Source organism: Scylla paramamosain, chromosome 28 (genome assembly GCF_035594125.1).
Source record: "Scylla paramamosain isolate STU-SP2022 chromosome 28, ASM3559412v1, whole genome shotgun sequence".
NCBI lineage: Eukaryota > Metazoa > Arthropoda > Malacostraca > Decapoda > Portunidae > Scylla > Scylla paramamosain.
In genome coordinates this window covers 9,092,501-9,113,322 of record NC_087178.1, presented here as the reverse complement: position 1 = coordinate 9,113,322, position 20,822 = coordinate 9,092,501, and the positions used below count along the sequence as shown (strand labels likewise).

Sequence of the window (20,822 nt, the reverse complement as noted above, 5' to 3'; positions counted from 1 at the left end):
GTCCCCTGTAGCCTCGCTCGCTAGTTCATAAGGACACGCCCCCCCGCTCCCCACCACCACCACCACCACAAGGCGGCTAATTGTAGAAAGATCACCTATAGAGCACTTTTAAACAACCATGGCTTTAAAAACAACAATACAGGGCTATATGATATACAAAATTAATACCACTCAAGAAGCAAGTGATGGAAGTGCCATAGCAATAAAAAACACAATAAAACACAAATTTTATGACACCTTTACCACCGATGTGTCAGTAGTAGAAGTAGATGCCACAATAGGACCAATAAAGCCACCACATATCAACCACCCAGAAAATATATCCCATACCCATATATTTACAAATTTGTGAACAATAACGTGTTTCACACACGCAATTTGGCAACAGTAATAGCATTACAGTAAAGAGAAGTCTTGTTCAACTAATTAACACTGGAACTTGATACATCTTGGTCTGCATTACCCCACATTTATATGACAAGACACAGGCACCATCCTAGAGAAAATCTTAGTAAACAAATACCTATAATGACCCCAGCAGTGTTACTGGTTTAGACCACATACCAATAATTTTCAGTACTACAGCAATTTCAAGAATACAAGAAACATAAAACTTCAAAAGACCAAACTGGGAATACTTGTAAGAATTACTAGTCAATAAAACCAACAAGGATCTACAACAAGACAAATAGAATAGCTTAATAACGTGAACATTGCAATGGAGGAAAATGTTCCTAAAAGCAAAAATATGTTAATTAAAAACTATTCCCTAATTAAAATTTTTAAAATAAATAAACCCACAAAACAAAAGTATACCAGACACCCAAATCAGACGCACTAAGATATGGCTGAACATACGTAAATTAAAGAAGGTATACATACATAAGGTATGTAATTAGAGAAAAGTGTAAGAAAAGCTTGACAAAATCGTGTAAGAATACAAAGACTTTCTGTAATCAAGATCATGAGAGTAAAAATACTATTCAGATATAGAAAAATATGATATCATGAAAAGAACCTGGGAAGGCACTTCTAGAACAACTGCAACAGAAGAAGCAACTTTCGATAGGAGAACCACTGTATACGTTAACAATTACTTACAAATCAACCAACACAGAACATCATCATTACCAAAAGCAAACTTATATATATATATATATATATATATATATATATATATATATATATATATATATATATATATATATATATATATATATATATATATATATATATATATATATATATATTAACAACTTTTATACAAGACCAAAAAGAAAATAAATCACCAAAAAGCCTATTAACTACAAACCCATTCCTCTATTAGAAATGCCAGGTAAATAATTCAAGGGATATTAAATACATTCCTTGTAGGAAATAATATCTTTGAAAGAGAGGCAGCATGGTTTCTGCCCCCTAAAAAAGGTACTACTACAGCAATAGCCACAACATACGAAATTATATCCAACGCTCTGAGCAATAAACAACACTAATACTAAGAGATGCCACTAAAACCTTCGATATGGTGTGAGATGAGGGCTTAATATATAAAATATTATAAATTAATCTACCATCACCATTACTCTTCACCTACTTAGATTATAAAGTAGCCACCATATATATCAACAATAAAAGCAGCATCTACATAAATCTATTGAGTGGAGTACCACAGGGGAGCGTCCTATCATCTACATTATATATTATACACTATACACATACACATACACACAGTTATTCACTTAAGTTCTCTGCGGCTGAGCAGCATCAGCCAACAGTAGCATTTAACACAACAAGCTCACTAACAAGGGAAACTACTACAGACAAGTGCCCAGGAACACACAGGAGGTTAATTCATTGTACAAGAACTCAGCCTGCAGAAACACGCTGCCGAAGAGTCACTTCCCTTGGTATGGAGTGTTTTATACGCAACTGCACTCCATGACAGGCTATTATGGAGATTCTTATGCTATTTAAGTAGCTGGGGCGTACAGCCGGTTATGACTCATTAATACCCTTAAAGCAACTGACCCAACTAACTGTAATCCCATCTCAGTCTCTGTCAAGTATTGCCCATCTCAGTACATCTGCTCCATCAAAGCGCTGGGCCTGTCTCAATACATCTGCTCCATCAAAGCACTGGGTAGTGACTGAGTTTTAAAAAATGCGACAAACATTCTTCTGCTCTGCTTTCTACAGTGGGGGGGAAAGGGGAGGTGACATACATACATGCATGCATACACCCACCAGCTTGCTGCTCTGCACCCCGCGCTGGCTTATATGAATAAGACACTTCACTTCTGAAAATTCTAATGATTAAACTAGTGGGGCTACTAATTACTTCATTGTCAAGAGCAACTCTTCTACTAAGTACTAGGTGAGACTCAGATTGAATGGACAAAGGAAAGTAAAGAAATTTACGTGGGGAATATAAGTGACTGCACAGATAAATAATAAACTAGAAGTTTCAGGTTGGGTAGGGTACATATCAGGAACATGTCCAAGTCTCGCCCTCAGCCTGTCTCTCTTATCTCTCTCTCTCTCTCTCTCTCTCTCTCTCTCTCTCTCTCTCTCTCTCTCTCTCTCTCTCTCTCTCTCTCTCTCTCTCTCTCTCTCGCTTTCTCCTTTTCCTTCATAATTTTTTTCTCATTTATTCTTACTTCTTCGTTTTATATCGCCTTATCTTGCTGCACACAACACGCCCCCTTGTAAACAAAAATTTTAGGAAGATATACAAACTTGCAAAATTTTTGGGAACATACTACTAACTAATTTAGGTCCCAGCCTGGGACAAACACCCTACTATTACATTATCATTACCCTTAATATGCCGGACATCAAGGTTGTATTCTTGCAGCAATAGGCTCCATCGGTTAAGCCTTATGGTCTTGAATTTAAACCAGCCCAAAAACTGCAGTGGACTATGGTCCAAAAAAATAGTCACTTTAGGGTCATAAGCAGGCATGTAAGCTTCGAAATGCTACAAGGCTAAAATTATAGCTAGGAGTTCTTGATCAATTACAGAATAGTTCTCCTGGGCGGGGATGAACTTCTTAGAAAAATAACAAATCGGGTGACTTACTTGGTTATCATCAGGCTACATTTATACAGCTCCCACCCCAACCTGGCAGGCATCAACAGCTAAAGCAAAGGGCCGAGAAAAATCAGATCTCCTCAACACAGGTAGGCTACACAGCGCAGCCTTCAGCTTCACAAAAGCCTTCTCACACTCTCCGATCCACTCCCAACAACGCCCCTTCTGTAGATCGGTTAGAGGGGCAAGTAGGGTTGAGTACCCTGGTACAAATCATCTGTAGTATCCCATTATCCCGAGGAACCTCTGAAAAGCGCAGCAACAGGATGGGGCGGGAAACAGCTTGATCACCTCAACATTGGCTTCAGGAAGGGTCACATAACCATGACCCACTACATATCCCAAGTATTGGACTCGGGCCTTAACAAACTTACTTATCGAGGTTGATAACTAACCCCATCTCATGGAGCTATGCAAACAGCGCCTCCACGTTGGTGTGATTATCTTGCCAGATCTTGTAAATTACTACATCGTCAATATAGATGACACAGTGAGGCAAACCCTCCACTACCCAGTTTATCACCTGCTGGAAGGTGGCCGGGGCATTGTTGAGGCCATAAGGCATGACCTGGCACTGACAGACAGCACCGTTGGCCACAAATCTGGTTATCTCCTTGCCCTGGTCTGTCAAAGGGACCTGCCAGTACCCCTCAATAAGATCAATTTTTGTAATAAAGGTAGTCACCCCAATGCGTTCCACAGAATCGTCTACTCTGGGCAGGGGATAAGTGTCAATTTTTGAGAGGGAGTTCACCTTTCTAAAGTTGATACAGAACCTGACTCAGCCATCAGGTTTTGGCTGGAGGATGTCGGGTGAACTCCATTCACTCTTAATTAATAAACCCATGCTCCAGCATGTATTCTAATTCTTCCCCCAACAACTGCTGCTTGTGGGGATTTACACGGTAGGATGGTAGCTTCACAGGAACAGCATTCCCTGCATCATTATCATGTTCTACAAGAGCCGTCCATCCTGCAATACTGCAAGACCAATGGATATTTTCCCAACTGATCTAACATTTATCTCTGGCACGCCCCTCCAAGTGGCTCAGTTTTACCTCTACCAACTGAGTACTGTCCTGCTCCCAATACTCTCTGGGAACAATCAGCTCGGGGCCAAGGTTATCAGACTCATCTCCTTTATTTCCAAAAAAACAAAACTAAAGATGCCTCTTCCACGGCAGAAACTAAAAAGCCTTGCTAGCTACTCTTGCGATAATAGGTCTTCATCATATTAGCATATTAGAATGCTTTTGCCAGTCGGGAGTGGCAACCAGATAATCTAATTTGCCCACACGCCTATCCACTACATAGGGACTGCTGTAGCGTGCTGCCAGCAGCTGTCCCTGAATCGGGAGTAACACCAGAACTTCATCCCCGGGGGCAAAACATCGGTACCTGACCTTCTGGTCATAATACATCTTCATATGCTTCTGAGCCTGGCCCAGGTGTAACTGAGCCACCTCGAGTGTTTTCAATAACCTCTCTCGTGTGCACATCACCATGTTCAACAAAGATTCCGGAGGACCAGACCGGGGGCAGTACCAGACATCTCGAACTATATCCAACAGGCCACTCACCACTCATCGAACACCAGGTGGTTCGGTGAGGACCCCAACGACTCAGTGGGTGCCTCTTGCACTGCAAACATTACATAAGGGACCACATCATTCCAGTTCTTCTCATGGTCTCATCATGGTTTTCAGTGTCTTATGGTGCCTCTCCAAGGTCCCTTGTGACTGAGAGTGGTAAGCACTGGACAGGATGAGCCTATTCCCCCACTCAGTCATGATCTGAGCAAACAATTTTGAAGTAAAATTGACCCCTTGGTCTGACTGGGCCTCGGAAGGCAGTCCAAAATGAGTATAAAAATGTACAAGTAGTAGAACGGATGCTCCTGATGGGTATGGTTTCTGGATACATTATGGTGACATCCATCATAGTCAGCAGGTACTTATAACCTGTTCGAGAAAGGGGAGAGGACCCACAATATCAATAAGTACTCGGGTGAAGGAAGGATTAACAGCAGGGATTGGGTGAAGAGGTGGTACTGGTGGCACTTAGTTAGGCTTGCCCACCATTTGACAGGTGTGGCAGCACTTAAGGATGGTAGCAACACTACCCGGCATACTGAGCGACCAGAAAATTAATCTATACACTTGCCACGGTTTTCCTAATTCCGAGGTGACCCGCCATCAGCCCCTCAAGTGCCAATAGCACGAGTGCTTCTCTGAACTTAGACGTCACTATCACTTGGAGTAATTCACCTTCATCAACTCCTTTCCACCGACGATACAAAATTTTCTTCTGTAGCACAAATTCTTCCCTACCCTCCACTTCTTCACTACCTTCACCCACCTTGGCAAAGCATGGGGCCAACTCTTCATCCCCCTTATTGCTCATCAATGAGTTCATCAGGTTCAACCTCATTAAGATCCTTCAGGACTACAGAATCAGGCGGCAGAGGCAAAGCAGAAACCCAATTCCCCCTCCAGCGCCTGCGCCGCAAGCGAGTCACTCGCTGAGCTGGGGGAAACTTTATTCTCTACAGATATCTGACCGGCGGCCGAATCAGCGGCTAATATGGATGGGCCACTGCAGGAGTTATCACCTGTTGGATCTACACCTGGCAAGGGAACAGCCTGTTTCCTGCATCCGGAACACTTCGCAGGGGAAAAAACTCCCATCTCCCCCGCAGAGCTGGGAACCTTCCTACCCTCGGCAGTGGCCCCCAAATATGCCCGACACACCAGGCTGGGGCCATGACTGCACTGGCACCCACAGCTTCCACATCAGGTGACAACTCTGCCTGATCGCCACCTCCGGGATACTCACCGAGAGAGGTGGACCAGCAAATTGACTTTCCAAACCCAACACTTCAGCCTCACCCTCAGCAACAACCCCAACCGAGTGAGGTGCGTCCATTGGTGGCTCTGCTTTGTTGCAGTCAGCCCCAGCACCATGATTCAAGGACGAGTCCGGCTCAGAATCGTCCAAATCCTTGCCAGCAGTGGGACAAACCTCTGGGCACTCTGCTCCACTGCGGCACATACATCATCCCTGCACTCCTCTCTCGGTGGCCGTCCCTTTTTGCAGTCGACACAAGGAGCTGCAGAGGACTTCACCCTCCATATCATAGAGTGGGTGATCAAATTAACAGTCAGCAGACTCCACATCTGGGACAGGGTCCACAGATGGGGGATGTACCCAAACCTTCCCTCCTGCCAGATCATTTCCCAAAGGGAAGTAAACTTGGAAAAGTGTAGGCTGGTATCATTAGTGTAGGAGCGGATAAGGCAATCAGTTTGGTTTAGATCATTAATTAATAATAGGAAGCGAGTGGGTAACAGGACAGAACCTTGAGGAACACAACTGTTAATAGATTTAGGAAAAAAGCAGTGACCATCTATCACAGTAGCAATAGAATGGTCTGAAAGGAAACCTGAGATGAAGTTAGAGAAAAGGATAGAAGCCATTGGAGGGTAGTTGGAAAATCAAAGCTTTGTGCCAGAATATATCAAAAGTTTTTGATAAGTATAAGGCAACAGCAAAACTTTTACTAAAATCTCCGAAAGAGGATGACCAAGACTCAGTAAGGAAAGCCAGAAAATCACCAGCAGAGCGGCCTTGACGGAATCCATACTGACGATCAGATAGAAGGTTGTGAAGTGATAGATGTTTAAGAATCTTCCTGTTGAGAATAGATTTAAAAAACGTTAGAGGCAAGAAATTAAAGCAATAAGACGATAGTTTGAGGGATTAGAGCAGCCATCCTTTTTTAGGAACAGGCTTAATGTAGGCAAACTTCCATCAAGAAGGAAATGTAGATGTTGACAGACAGAGTTGAAAGAGTTTGACTAGGCAAGGTGCACAGTTTTGGAATACAATAGGGGGATCCTCATCATGTTCATAAGCTTTCCGAGGGTTAAGGCCAGCGAGGCCATGGAAAACATCATTGTGAAGAATTTTAATAGGTAGCATAAAGTAGTCAGAGGGTGGAGGAGAGGGACGAACAAGCCCAGAATGGTCCAAGGTAGAGGTTTTAGTAAAGGTTTGAGCGAAGAGTTCAGCTTTAGAGATAGATGTGATAGGGAAAAAGAAGCAAAGATCTTGGAGATATTTTTGGCTTAATGCGAAAAGTCTCGAAGGGAGATAGATCTTGAAAGATTTTGACATTTTCTATTAATGAAGGAGCTTTTGGCTAGTTGGAGAACAGACTTTTTTTTATGTAGAAGGGAAACGGGCCAAGGGCAACAAAAATCCAATGAAAAAACAAGATGCCCACTGAGATGCCAGTCCCATAAAAGGGACCAAAGCGGTAGTCAAAAATTGAAGAACAAGTGTCTTGAAACCTCCCTTTTAAAGGAATTCAAGTCATAGGAAGGTGGAAATACAGAAGCAAGCAGGGAGTTCCAAAGTTTATCAGAGAAAGGGACGAATGATCGAGAATTCAGGTTAACTCTTGCATTAGAGAGGTGGACAGAATATGGGTGAGAGAAAGAAGAAAGTCTAGTGCAGCAAGGCTTTGGGAGGAGGGGAGGCATGCAGTTAGCAAGATCAGAAGAGCAGTTAGCATGAAAATAGCGGTAGAAGACAGCTAGAGATGCAACATTGCGGCAATGAGAGAGAAAGGCTGAAGACAGTCAGTTAGAGGACAGAAGTTGATGAGACGAAAAGCTTTTGATTCCACTCTGTCTAGAAGAGCGGTATGAGTGGAACACCCCCAAGACATGTGAAGCATATTCCATACAAGGACAGATAAGGCCCTTGTACAAAGTAAGCAGCAGGGAGGGTGAGAAAACCTGGCGGGGACGTCTCAGAACACCTAACTTCATAGAAGCTGTTTTAGCTAGAGATGAGAAGTGAAGTTTCCAATTCAAATTAAAAGTGAAGGACAGACCGAGGATGTTCAGTGTAGAAGAGGGGGGACAGTTGAGTGTCACTGAAGAAGAGGGGATAGTTGTCTGGAAGGTTGTGTCGAGTTGACAGATGGAGGAATTGAGTTTTTGAGGCATTGAACAATACAAAGTTTGCTGTGCCTCAATCATAAATTTTAGAAAGATCAGAAGTCAAGCGTTCTGTGGCTTCCCTGCTTGAAGTGTTTACTTCCTGAAGTGTTGGACGTCTATGAAAAGACGTGGAAAACTGCAAGGTGGTATCATCAGCGTAGCAGTAGATAGGACAAGAAATTTGGTTTAGAAGATCATTAATGAATAATAAGAAGAGAGTGGGTGACAGGACAGAACCCTGAGGAACACCACTGTTAATAGATTTAGGAGACGAATAGCAGCAATAGAACAGTCAGAATGGAAATTTGAGATGAAGTTACAGAGAGAAGATTAGAAGCCATACTAGGGTAGTTTGGAAATCAAAGCTTTGTGCCAGACTCTATTAAAAGCTTTTGATATGTCCATGGCAACAGCAAAAGTTTCACCAAAATCTCTAAAAGAGGATGACCAAGACTCAGTAAGGAAAGCCAGAAGATCACCAGTGGAGCGTCCTTGACAGAACCCATACTGGCGATCAGATAGAAGGTTGTGAAGTGATAGATGTTTAAGAATCTTCCTGTTGAGGACAGATTAAAAAACTTTAGATAGGCAGGAAATTAAAGCAATTGGACGGTAGTTTGAGGTATTAGAACGGTCACCCTTTTTAGGAACAGGCTGAATGTAGGCAAACTTCCAGCAAGAAGGAAAGGCAGATGTTGACAGACATAGCTGAAAGAGTTTGACTAGGCAAGGTGCAAGCACGGAGGCACAGTTTCGGAGAACAATAGGGGGGACCCCATTAGGTCCATAATCCTTCCAAGGGTTTAGGAAAGCAAGGGCATGGAAAACATAATTGCGAAGAATTTTAATAGGCAGCATGAAGTAGTCAAAGGGTGGAGGAGAAGGAGGAACATGCCCAGAATCGTCCAAGGTCCAAGGAGTTTTTAGCAAAGGTTTGAGCGAAGAGTTCAGCTTCAGAAATAGATGTGATAGCAGTGGTACCATCTCGTTGAAATAAAGGAGGGAAAGAAGATGAAGCAAAGTTACTGGAGATATTTTTGGCTAGATCCCAGAAGTCACAAGGGGAGTTCGATCTTGAAAGATTTTGACACTTTCTATTAATAAAGGAGTTTTTGGCTAGTTGGAGAACAGACTTGACATGGTTATGGGCAGAAATATAAAGTGCATGAGATTCTGATGATGGAAGGCTTAAGTACCTTTTGTGGGCCACCTTTCTATCATGTATAGCACGAGAACAAGCTGTGTTGAACCAAGGTTTGGAAGGTTTAGGTCGAGAAAAAAAGTGAGGAATGTACGCCTCCATGCCAGCCACTATCACTTCTGTTATGCGCTCATCACACAAAGACGGGTCTCTGACACAGAAGCAGTAGTCATTCCAAGGAAAATCAGCAAAATACCTCCTCAGGTCCCCCCAAATAGCAGAGGCAAAGCGCCAGAAGCGAAAGGATAAAATACAGATATGAGATTGTGATCGGAGGAGCACAACGGAGAAAAGAGGGTGACAGCATAACTAGAAGGATTAGAGATCAGGAAAAGATCAAGAATGATCGTCTCCAAGACGGTCAGGAATACGAGTAGGGTGTTGCACAAATTGCTCTAGGTCGTGGAGGATAGCAAAGTTGAAAGCTAGTTCACCAGGATGGTCAGTGAAGGGAGAGGAATACCAAAGCTGGTGGTGAACAATGAAGTCTCCAAGAATGGAGATCTCAGCAATAGGGAAGAGGGTCAGAATGTGCTCCAGTTTGGAAGTTAAGTAGTCAAAGAATTTCTTATACTCAGAGGAGTTAGATGAAAGGTATACAGCACAAATAAATTTAGTTTGAGAGTGACTCTGTAGTCGTAGCCAGATGGTGGAAAACTCAGAAGATTCAAGAGCGTGGGCACGAGAGCAGGTTACGTCATTGCGCACATACACGCAACATCCAGCTTTGGATCGAAAATGACGATAGAGAAAGTAGGAGGGAACAGAAAAGGGGCTACTGTCAGTTGGCTCAGACAGCCGAGTTTCAGTGAGGAAAAGAAGATGAGGTTTAGAAGTGGAGAGGTGGTGTTCTACACATTGAAAATTAGATCTTGGCATGGTTCCGGGCAGAAATATAAAGTACATGAGATTCAGGTGATGGAAGGCTTAAGTACCTTTTGTGAGCCACCTCTCTACCATGTATAGCAGGAGAACAGGCTGTGTTAAACCAAGGTTTAGAAGGTTTAGGACGAGAAAAAGAGTGAGGAATGTACGCCTCCATGCCAGACACTATCAGCTTTGTTAAGCGTTCGGCACACAGAAACGGATGTCTGACACGGAAGCAGTAGTCATTCTAAGAAAAATCAGCTAGCAGAGGCAAAACGCCAGAGGCACGTCCGCTTAGAGTTATCCTGAGGAGAGATTGGAGCGATAGGACAAGATACAGATACGAGATTGTGATCAGAGAAGCCCAACGGAGAAGAGAGGGTGACAGCATAGGCAAGATTAGAGGTTGGGAAAAAGTCACGAATATTGGGTGTATCTCCAAGACTGTCAGGAATACGAGTAGGGTGTTGCACCAATTGCTCTAGGTAGTGGAGGATAGCAAACCTGAAGACTAGTTCACAGGATGATCAATGAAGGGAGAGTAAAGCCAAAGCTGGTGGTGAACACTGAAGTCTTCAAGAATGGAGATCTCCACAAATGGAAGAGAGTTTGGAAGTTAAGTAGTCAAAGAATTTCTTATAGTAAGAGGAGTTGGGTGAGAGGTATATATATATATATATAGAGAGAGAGAGAGAGACAGAGAGAGAGAGAGAGAGAGGATATATATATATATATATATATATATATATATATATATATATATATATATATATATATATATATATATATATATATATATATATATATATGCATTTTTTATCTCTGATTTAAGTCAGTCAAATCTGGGATCTTCCGGGAAGTTGCCGAGAGGGAGAAAGCAGGCAGGATCAAATTCCAATTCCTTCACGAATTCTGGGGAAGCATGGACACCTTTCTGCGCAAGGGAGATCACGTACTTGTTGCTGTTGAGATCATGACACGGTTCTTGATTAGTCATGATTTTACAAAGCGAGGTTAGTATTAGTTTCATTCTTGGAAAAAAAATAATTAATTATGCTGCACTTGTATTAATTTAGATCACAGTTGCTAATTTATTATTTTGTAATGATGTTAAGAGAGAATCCCAAGGCTCTTCGTTCCGTGCATAATAGATGACTATTCTTTCTTTGCTCAGTAGTGGCCACAGTAGTGGCCACCGCCTCTCCAAATATCGAACATGGAGTTGGTTGTATCGTTAGTTATTGAAACTGCATTGAAACAATTAGTAGAGATAAAACTGTAGTGAGTGATGATAGAGCCGCAATCTTATGCTACAGGATGGATATATCATCATTATATAATGGAAACTTTTACAGGTCAATGTGATTTTTACACTGGAAAGGAACGTCTTCTGCCAGTTTTCTTGTCTGGTGTGGGCCAAAAAGGAAGCCCCATTGTATCCCAGCTCAACAAAAGGTGTGTGTGTGTGTGTGTGTGTTATATATATATATATATATATATATATATATATATATATATATATATATATATATATATATATATATATATATATATATATATATATATATATATATATATATATATATATATATATATATATATATATATATATATATAATGTGTTGTGAGACACAAAGGGAAACGTTCAGTGCGGTCACAGCTGGGTTTAATGATAAGTTCACAGCAGCCCCTGAACAGTTCTTTACTTCCAGTGAGGTCTAGAGCACTGTTCAGGGAGTGCTGTGAACTTATCATTAAACCCAGCTGTGACCTCACTGAACGTTTCTCTTTGTGTCTCACAACACAAGGGGGCATTCACAGCCTGCCCTCTAAAGACAACTCTCTTCCTCCACACAAAACTACAAGCACCTAATAACACACACACCCTTCACTCAAAAATTTTAAAATCATCATGGCGACTCCTACACCAGCCTCGGAGTCCCCATCTGGGGAGGGGACCATAAATGTCCCCAGGTCGGACTGCCTTTCTGTCGACGACCCTAATTGTCTTGACACCCCCCTCAACTTTTTCTTCATTAACTTCTGCAACATTCGCGGTCTAAGATCTAATTTTCAATCTGTAGAACACCACCTCTCCTCTTCTAAACCTCATCTTCTTTTCCTCACTGAAACTCAGGTGTCTGAGGCAACTGACAGTAGCCCCTTTTCTGTTCTCTCCTACTTTCTCTATCCTCATTTTCGATCCAAAGCTGGATGCTGCGTTTATGTGCGCAACCTGCTCTCGTGCCCAGGTTCTTGCATCTTCCGAGTTTTCCACCATCTGGCTACGACTACAGAGTCACTCTCATACTAAATTTATCTGTGCTGTATATCTCTCACCTAGCTCCTCTGATTATAAGAAATTCTTTGACTACTTAACTTCCAAAGTGGAGCACATTCTGACCCTTTTCCCTATTGCAGAGATCTCCATTCTTCGAAACTTCAGTGTTCACCACCAGCTTTGGCTTTCCTCTCCCTTCACTGACCATCCTGGTGAACTGGCCTACAACTTTGCTTTCCTCCATGACCTAGAGCAATTGGTGCAACACCCTACTCGTATTCCTGACCGTCTTGGAGATACGCCAACATTCTTGACCTTTTCCTGACCTCTAATCCTTCTGCTTATGCTGTCACCCTTTCTTCTCCGTTGGGCTCCTCCGATCACAATATCATATCTATATATTGTCCTATTGCTCCAATCCTTCCTCAGGATCCCCCTAGGCGAAGGTGCCTCTGGCGTTTTGCCTCTGCTAGTTGGGGAGACCTGAGGAGGTATTTTGCTTATTTTCCTTGGAATGACTACTGCTTCCGTGTCAGAGACCCGTCTTTGTGTGCTGAGCGCATAACAGAGGTGATAGTGTCTAGCATGGAGGCGTACATTCCTCACTCTTTTTCTCGTCCTAAACCTTTTAAACCTTGGTTTAACACAGCTTGTTCTCATGCTATACATGATAGAGAGGTGGCCCACAAAAAGTACTTAAGCCTTCCATCACCAGAATCTCATGCACTTTATATTTCTGCCCGGAACCATGCCAAGTCTGTTCTCCAACTAGCCAAAAACTCCTTCATTAACAGAGAATGTCAAAACCTTTCAAGATCTAACTCCCCTCGTGATTTCTGGCATCTAGCCAAAAATATCTCCAATAACTTTGCTTCTTCTTCTTTCCCTCCTCTATTTCAACCAGATGGCACCACTGCTATCACATCTATTTCTAAAGCTGAACTCTTCACTCAAACCTTTGCTAAAAACTCTACCTTGGACGATTCTGGGCTTGTTCCTCCCTCTCCTCCACCCTCTGACTATTTCATGCCACGTATTAAAATTCTTCGCAATGATGTTTTCCATGCCCTCGCTGGCCTAAACCCTCGGAAGGCTTATGGACCTGATGGGGTCCCTCCTATTGTTCTCCGAAACTGTGCCTCCGTGCTTGCACCTTGCCTAGTCAAACTCTTTCAGCTCTGTCTGTCAATATCTACCTTTCCTTCTTGCTGGAAGTTTGCTTACATTCAACCTGTTCCTAAAAAGGGTGACCGTTCTAATCCTTCAAACTACCGTCCTATTCCTTTAATTTCCTGCCTATCTAAAGTTTTTGAATCTATCCTCAACAGGAAGATTCTTAAACATCTATCACTTCATAACCTTCTATCTGATCGCCAGTATGGGTTCCGTCAAGGCCGCTCTACTGGTGATCTTCTGGCTTTCCTTACTGAGTCTTGGTCATCCTCTTTTAGAGACTTTGGTGAAACTTTTGCTGTTGCCTTGGACATATCAAAAGCTTTTGATAGAGTTTGGCACAAAGCTTTGATTTCCAAACTACCCTCCTACGGTTTCTATCCTTCTCTCTGTAACTTCATCTCAAGTTTCCTTTCTGACCGTTCTATTGCTGCTGTGGTAGATGGTCACTGTTCTTCTCCTAAATCTATTAACAGTGGCGTTCCTCAGGGTTCTGCCCTGTCACCCACTCTCTTCTTATTATTCATTAATGATCTTCTAAACCAATCTTCTTTTCCTATCCACTCCTACGCCGATGATACCACCCTGCACTTTTCCACGTCTTTTCATAGGCGTCAAACCCTTCAGGAGGTAAACATATCACGCAGGGAAGCCACAGAACGCTTGACTTCTGATCTTTCTAAAATTTCTGATTGGGGCAGAGCAAACTTGGTATTGTTCAATGCCTCAAAAACTCAATTCCTCCATCTATCAACTCGACACAACCTTCCAGACAACGATCCCCTCTTTTTCAATGACACTCAACTGTCCCCCTCTTCTACACTGAACATCCTCTGTCAGTCCTTTACTTATAATCTGAACCGGAAACTTCAACATCTCATCTCTAGCTAAAGCAGCTTCTATGAAGTTAGGCGTTCTGAGACGTCTCCGCAAGTTTTTCTCACCCCCCCAGCTGCTAACTCTGTACAAGGGCTTTATCCGTCCATGTATGGAGTATGCTTCACATGTCTTGGGGGGTTCCACTCATACTGCTCTTCTAGACAGGGTGGAATGAAAAGCTTTTCGTCTCATCAACTCCTCTCCTCTAACTGACTGTCTTCAGCCTCTCTCTCACCGCCGCAATGTTGCATATCTAGCTGTCTTCTACCGCTATTTTCATGCTAACTGCTCTTTTGATCTTGCTAACTGCATGCCTCCCCTCCTCCCGCGGCCTCGCTGCACAAGACCTTCTTCTTTCTCTCACCCCTATTCTGTCCACCTCTCTAACGCAAGAGTTAACCAGTATTCTCAATCATTCATCCCTTTCTCTGGTAAACTCTGGAACTCCCTGCCTGCTTCTGTATTTCCACCTTTCTATGACTTGAATTCCTTCAAGAGGGAGGTTTCAAGACACTTATTCATCAATTTTTGACTACTGCTTTGACCCTTTTATGGGACTGGCATTTCAGTGGGCATTTATTTATTTTATTTTTGTTGCCTTTGGTCAGTGTCCATCCTACATAAAAAAAAATAAATAAATAAAAAAAATAAAATTTCTAGAAATTTCATAAAATTTCTAAAATTTTCATAAAATGTCTAAACTAAATTTGTTTCCATTTTCAAAAATCTTTTATCTATTCAGCATTTTAGGAACAATTATTATTATTATTTTTTCTCTATGTATGTTAGTGCTCCTCGACAGATGCGCGCGTAAAGAAAGTTTTGTAAATTAAGGGCATCCCAATGTAATCTAATATTTTTTCTACTTTGTTCACACACACACACACACACACACACACACATATATATATATATATATATATATATATATATATATATATATATATATATATATATATATATATATATATATATATATATATATATATATATATATATATATATATATATATATATATATATATATAGGAAGGACACTGGCCAAAGGCAACAAAAATCAAATAAAAAAAATGCCCACTGAAATGCCAGTTCCATAAAAGGATCAAAAGCGGTAGTCAAAAATTGATGAATAAGTGTCTTGAAACCTCCCTCTTGAAGGAATTCAAGTCATAGGAAGGTGGAAATACAGAAGCAGGCAGGGAGTTCCAGAGTTTACTAGAGAAAGGGATGAATGATTGAGAATACTGGTTAACTCTTGCGTTAGAAAGGTGGACAGAATAGGGGTGAGAGAAAGGTCTTGTGCAGCGAGGCCGCGGGAGGAGGGGACGCATGCAATTAGCAAGATCAGAAGAGCAGTTAGCATGAAAATAGCGGTAGAAGACAGCTAGAGATACAACATTGCGGCGGTGAGAGAGAGGCTGAAGACAGTCAGTTAGAGGAGAGGAGTTGATGAGACGAAAAGCTTTTCATTCCATCCTGTCAAGAAGAGCAGTATGAGTGGAACCCCCCAAGACATGTGAAGCATACTCCATACATGGACGGATAAGGCCCTTGTACAGAGTTAGCAGCTGGGGGGGTGAGAAAAACTTGCGGAGACGTCTCAGAACACCTAACTTCATAGAAGCTGCTTTAGCTAGAGATGAGATGTGAAGTTTCCGGTTCAGATTATAAGTAAAGGACTGACCGAGGATGTTCAGTGTAGAAGAGGGGGACAGTTGAGTGTCATTGAAGAAGAGGGGATAGTTGTCTGGAAAGATGTGTCGATTTGATAAATAGAGGAATTGAGTTTTTGAGGCATTGAACAATACCAAGTTTGCTCTGCCCCAATCAGAAATTTTAGAAATATCAGAAGTCAAGCGTTCTGTGGCTTCCCTGCGTGAAATGTTTACCTCCTGAAGGGTTGGACGCCTATGAAAAGACGTGAAAAAGTGCAGGGTGGTATCACCAGCGTAGGAGTGGATAGGACAATAAGTTTGGTTTAGAAGATCATTAATGAATAATAAGAAGAGAGTGGGTGACAGGACAGAACCCTGAGGAACACCACTGTTAATAGATTTAGGAGAAGAACAGTGACCGTCTACCACAGCAGCAACAGAACGGTCAGAAAGGAAATTTGAGATGAAGTTACAGAGAGAAGATTAAAAGGCATACTAGGGTAGTTTGGAAATCAAAGATTTGTGCCAAACTCTATCAAAAGCTTTTGATATGTTCATGGCAACAGCAAACGTTTCACCAAAATCTCTAAAAGAGGATGACCAAGACTCAGCAGGGAAAGCGAGAAGATCACCAGTAGAGCGGCCTTGACGGAACCCATACTGGCAATCAGATAGAAGATTGAGAAGTGATAGATGTTTAAGAATCTTCCTGTTGAGGATAGATTCAAAAACTTTAGATAGGCAGGAAATTAAAGCAATAGGACGGTAGTTTGAAGGATTAGAACGGTCACCCATTTTAGGAACAGGCTGAATGTAGGCAAACTTCCAGCAAGAAGGAAAGGTAGATGTTGACAGACAGAGCTGAAAGAGTTTGACTAGGCAAGGTGCAAGCACGGAGGCACAGTTTCGGAGAACAATAGGAGGGACCCCATCAGGTCAATAAGCCTTCCGAGGGTTTAGGCTAGCAAGGGCATAGAAAACATCATTGCGAAGAATTTTAATACGTGGCATGAAGTAGTCAGAGGGTGGAGGAGAGGGAAAAACATGCCCAGAATCGTCCAAGGTAGAGTTTTTAGCAAAGGTCTGAGTGAAGAGTTCAGCTTTAGAAAAAGATGTGATAGCAGTGGTGCCATCCGGTTGAAATAAAGGAGGGAAAGAAGAAGAAGCAAAGTTATTGGAGATTTTTTTGGCTAAATGCCAGAAGTCTCCAGGGGAGATAGATCTTGAAAGGTTTTGACACTTTCTATTAATGAAGGATTTTTTGGCTAGTTGGAGAACAGACTTGGCATGTTTTACGGGCAGAAATATAAAGTGCATTAGGTTCTGGTGATGGAAGGCTTAAGTACCTTTTGTGGGCCACCTCTCTATCATGTATAGCAGAAGAACAAGCTGTGTTAAACCAAGGTTTGGAAGGTTTAGGTCGAGAAAAACAGTGAGGAATGTATGCCTCCATGCCAGACACTATCACCTCTGTTATGTGCTCAGCACACAAAGACGGATGTCTGACACGGAAGCAGTAGTCATTCCAAGGAAAATAAACAAAATACCTCCTCAGGTCCCCCCAACTAGCAGAGAAAAAACGCCAGAGGCACCTTCGCTTAGGGGGATTCTGAGGAGGGATTGGAGCGATAGGACAAAATACAGATATGAGATTGGGATCAGAGGAGCCCAACGGAGAAGAAAGGGTGACAGCATAAACAGAAGGATTAGAGGTCAGGAAATGGTCAAGAATGTTGTGCGTATCTCCAAAACGGTCAGGAATACGAGTAGGGTGTTGCACCAATTGCTATAGGTCGTGGAGGATAGCAAAGTTGAAGGCTAGTTCACCAGGATGGTCAATGAAGGGAGAGGAAAGCCAAAGATGGTGGTGAACATTGAAGTCTCCAAGAATGGAGATTTCTGCAAAAGGGAAGAGGGTCAGAATGTGCTCCACTTTGGAAGTTTAGTCAAAGAATTTCTTATAGTCAGAGGAGTTAGGTGAGAGGTATACAGCACAGATATATTTAGTTTGAGAGTGACTCTTTAGTCGTATCCAGATGATGGAAAACTCGGAAGATTCAAGAGCGTGGGCACGAGAGCAGGTTAAGTCATTGCGCACATAAACGCAGCATCCAGCTTTGGATCGAAAATGAGGATAGAGAAAGTAGGAGGGAACAGAAAAGGGGCTACTGTCAGTTGCCTCAGACACCTGAGTTTCAGTAAGGAAAAGAAGATGAGGTTTAGAAGAGGAGAGGTGGTGTTCTACAGATTGAAAATTAGATCTTAGACCGTGAATGTTGCAGAAATTAATGAAGAAAAAAGTTGAGGGAGGTGTCAAGACACTTAAGGTCGTCGACAGAAAGGCAGTCCGACCTGGGGACATTTATGGTCCTCTCCGAGGCTGGTGTAGGAGTCGCCATAATAATTTTGAAATTTTTGAGTGAAGGGTGTGTGTGTTATTAGGTGCTTGTAGTTTTTTTTGTGGAGGAAGAGATTTGTCTTTAGAGGGCAGGCTGTGACTGTCCCCTTGGGAAACGTTCAGTGAGGTCACAGCTGGGTTTAATGATAAGTTCACAGCACTCCAGTGCTTTAGACCTCATATATATATATATATATATATATATATATATATATATATATATATATATATATATATATATATATATATATATATATATATATATATATATATATTAAGGGTGTATATGGGCAGGAGTCTTTCTCTAATACATATCTCATTGAATGTGATAGCTAGTTGAGCATTTATTATTTTTCTTAAGATATTTTCCTTATATCTTATGATTGTCTTATATTCTTTTTTAATTGGCTGTATGACTTTGCCGAAGCTAGTCATTTTCGCTAGATCGCGATTTCGAGTCCTTGACCCTTCTTCAGTAGCGAAGGTCTATCCGTGTAGAGGGTGTCGGAGAGAATGGCTCAAGCTGATGGCGGGGGGGGGGGTGTATTTATACCGGTAGGCTTGTCACCCCGCTGCGCGTCCTGGTCTCTGATTGGCTGACGGCTGTCGCGGGCTGTGCTGGGTTGCTATCCAAGCTGGGTCTTCGCGCGCTTGGTAATGCTTGTTACCAAGCGTTTAAAGTAGGGTTTAATGTAGGGTTTGTCTCTTTTATATATAGTGCTTCTAAGATGGGGAGACGCCTGGTGTCTGGGCATGGGCGTCTCCCCATCTTAGAAGTACTATATATAAAAGAGACAAACCCTACATTAAACCAACAATCTGAAGACCTACAAGCGTTACCAAGCGCGCGAAGACCCAGCTTGGATAGCAACCCAGCACAGCCCGCGACAGCCGTCAGCCAATCAGAGACCAGGACGCGCAGCGGGGTGACAAGCCTACCGGTATAAATACACCCCCGCCATCAGCTTGAGCCATTCTCTCCGACACCAATACTCTACACAATACTCTACACAGAAACAACTTAGATAACGGAACTCTGGAATCAATTGACACTGCAGCCGAAAACTGGCACCAGGCAATCGAATACGCAGCTCAGCAGTCTATCCCTACAACAAGATATAAAAGTCTACCCTCACCCAAGCACACAAACACCACAAAACTACTTATAACACTTTTCTCAGAATTGCAAACATATTCAAGAGTTAATGGATGGAACATAGATAGTTACAGATACTACAAACATATACAAACAATTCTTCAAGAAGCACTCATCACAGAAAACCAAGAACACTGGCACAAACTTATCCAAGACATCTCCAACACATACACAGACCCCATTGCATTCTGGAAAAAAATAAAATTAATAACAGATATAAGAGAACAAGAACCACATTACATTAAAAACAAAAGCAACATAAAAGTATACATCACCGAAGAAAAAGAGAGAGTTCACAGGGAATACTGGCAAGATATTTTCAATGGTGAAGATGATGATGAAGGCGACAATAACACAGAAGCAGTACTACAACATATACAAAATAATATACAAAGAACCGTCCCGTACGTCAACGCAGACATGTCCAGACTTAACACCCACACTACAGACATGGAAATAACTGCAGAAGAAGTTAAAAATATAATTAGCAAATTAAAGAGAACCATTCCTGGTGAAAGCGGGATCAACAAAACCATTTTCTCTCAACTACCAGACACAGCAATAGGAAGACTTACTGACATCTATAACAGTGCCATATCAGTCGGATATTTTCCACACAGATGGAAAAATGCCCTCATAAGACTCATTCCTAAACCAGTCAAATCCCCACACCAACCTCAAAATTATAGACCTATTTCACTACTAGAAGTTCCAGGAAAAATACTCGAACGAATAATCAACACCAGATTAAAAACTCACCTCGAAAACAACAATATGTACAACACCAATCAGTTTGGATTCCGTAGCAATAGGGGTACCACACACGCACTGGCACTCATCACTGAAGAAATAGCACAAAACAAATCTGACAAAGGACAATGCCAAGTTATCTTAAGGGATATAACTAAAGCATTTGATCAGGTTTGGCACCTCGGCCTAAAGCACAAAATACTTCAATTACACCTACCAATAACTACAGAAAAATTTTTATGTGATTTCTTAACAAACCGGACAGCCTCCATCAAAAATAACTAATTATTTTGGACCAACTTTTAACCTCAATTGTGGTGTACCACAAGGAAGTGTTCTTTCTCCAACCCTTTTCACAATCT

The 20,822-nt window shown here is 42.0% G+C and overlaps 1 protein-coding gene across 1 annotated transcript in view; it reads left to right on the top strand.

The window, feature by feature from the left end:
• The window catches only part of LOC135115147 (glutamate receptor ionotropic, delta-2-like), a 46,435-nt gene that overhangs the window by 19,566 nt on the left and 6,047 nt on the right, over positions 1–20,822 (top strand). The window contains exons 4-5 of the mRNA XM_064031649.1: positions 11,001–11,181; positions 11,524–11,623. Of these exons, the coding sequence (XP_063887719.1) occupies positions 11,001–11,181; positions 11,524–11,623 (281 nt within the window). The remainder of the gene's footprint in view (positions 1–11,000; positions 11,182–11,523; positions 11,624–20,822) is intronic.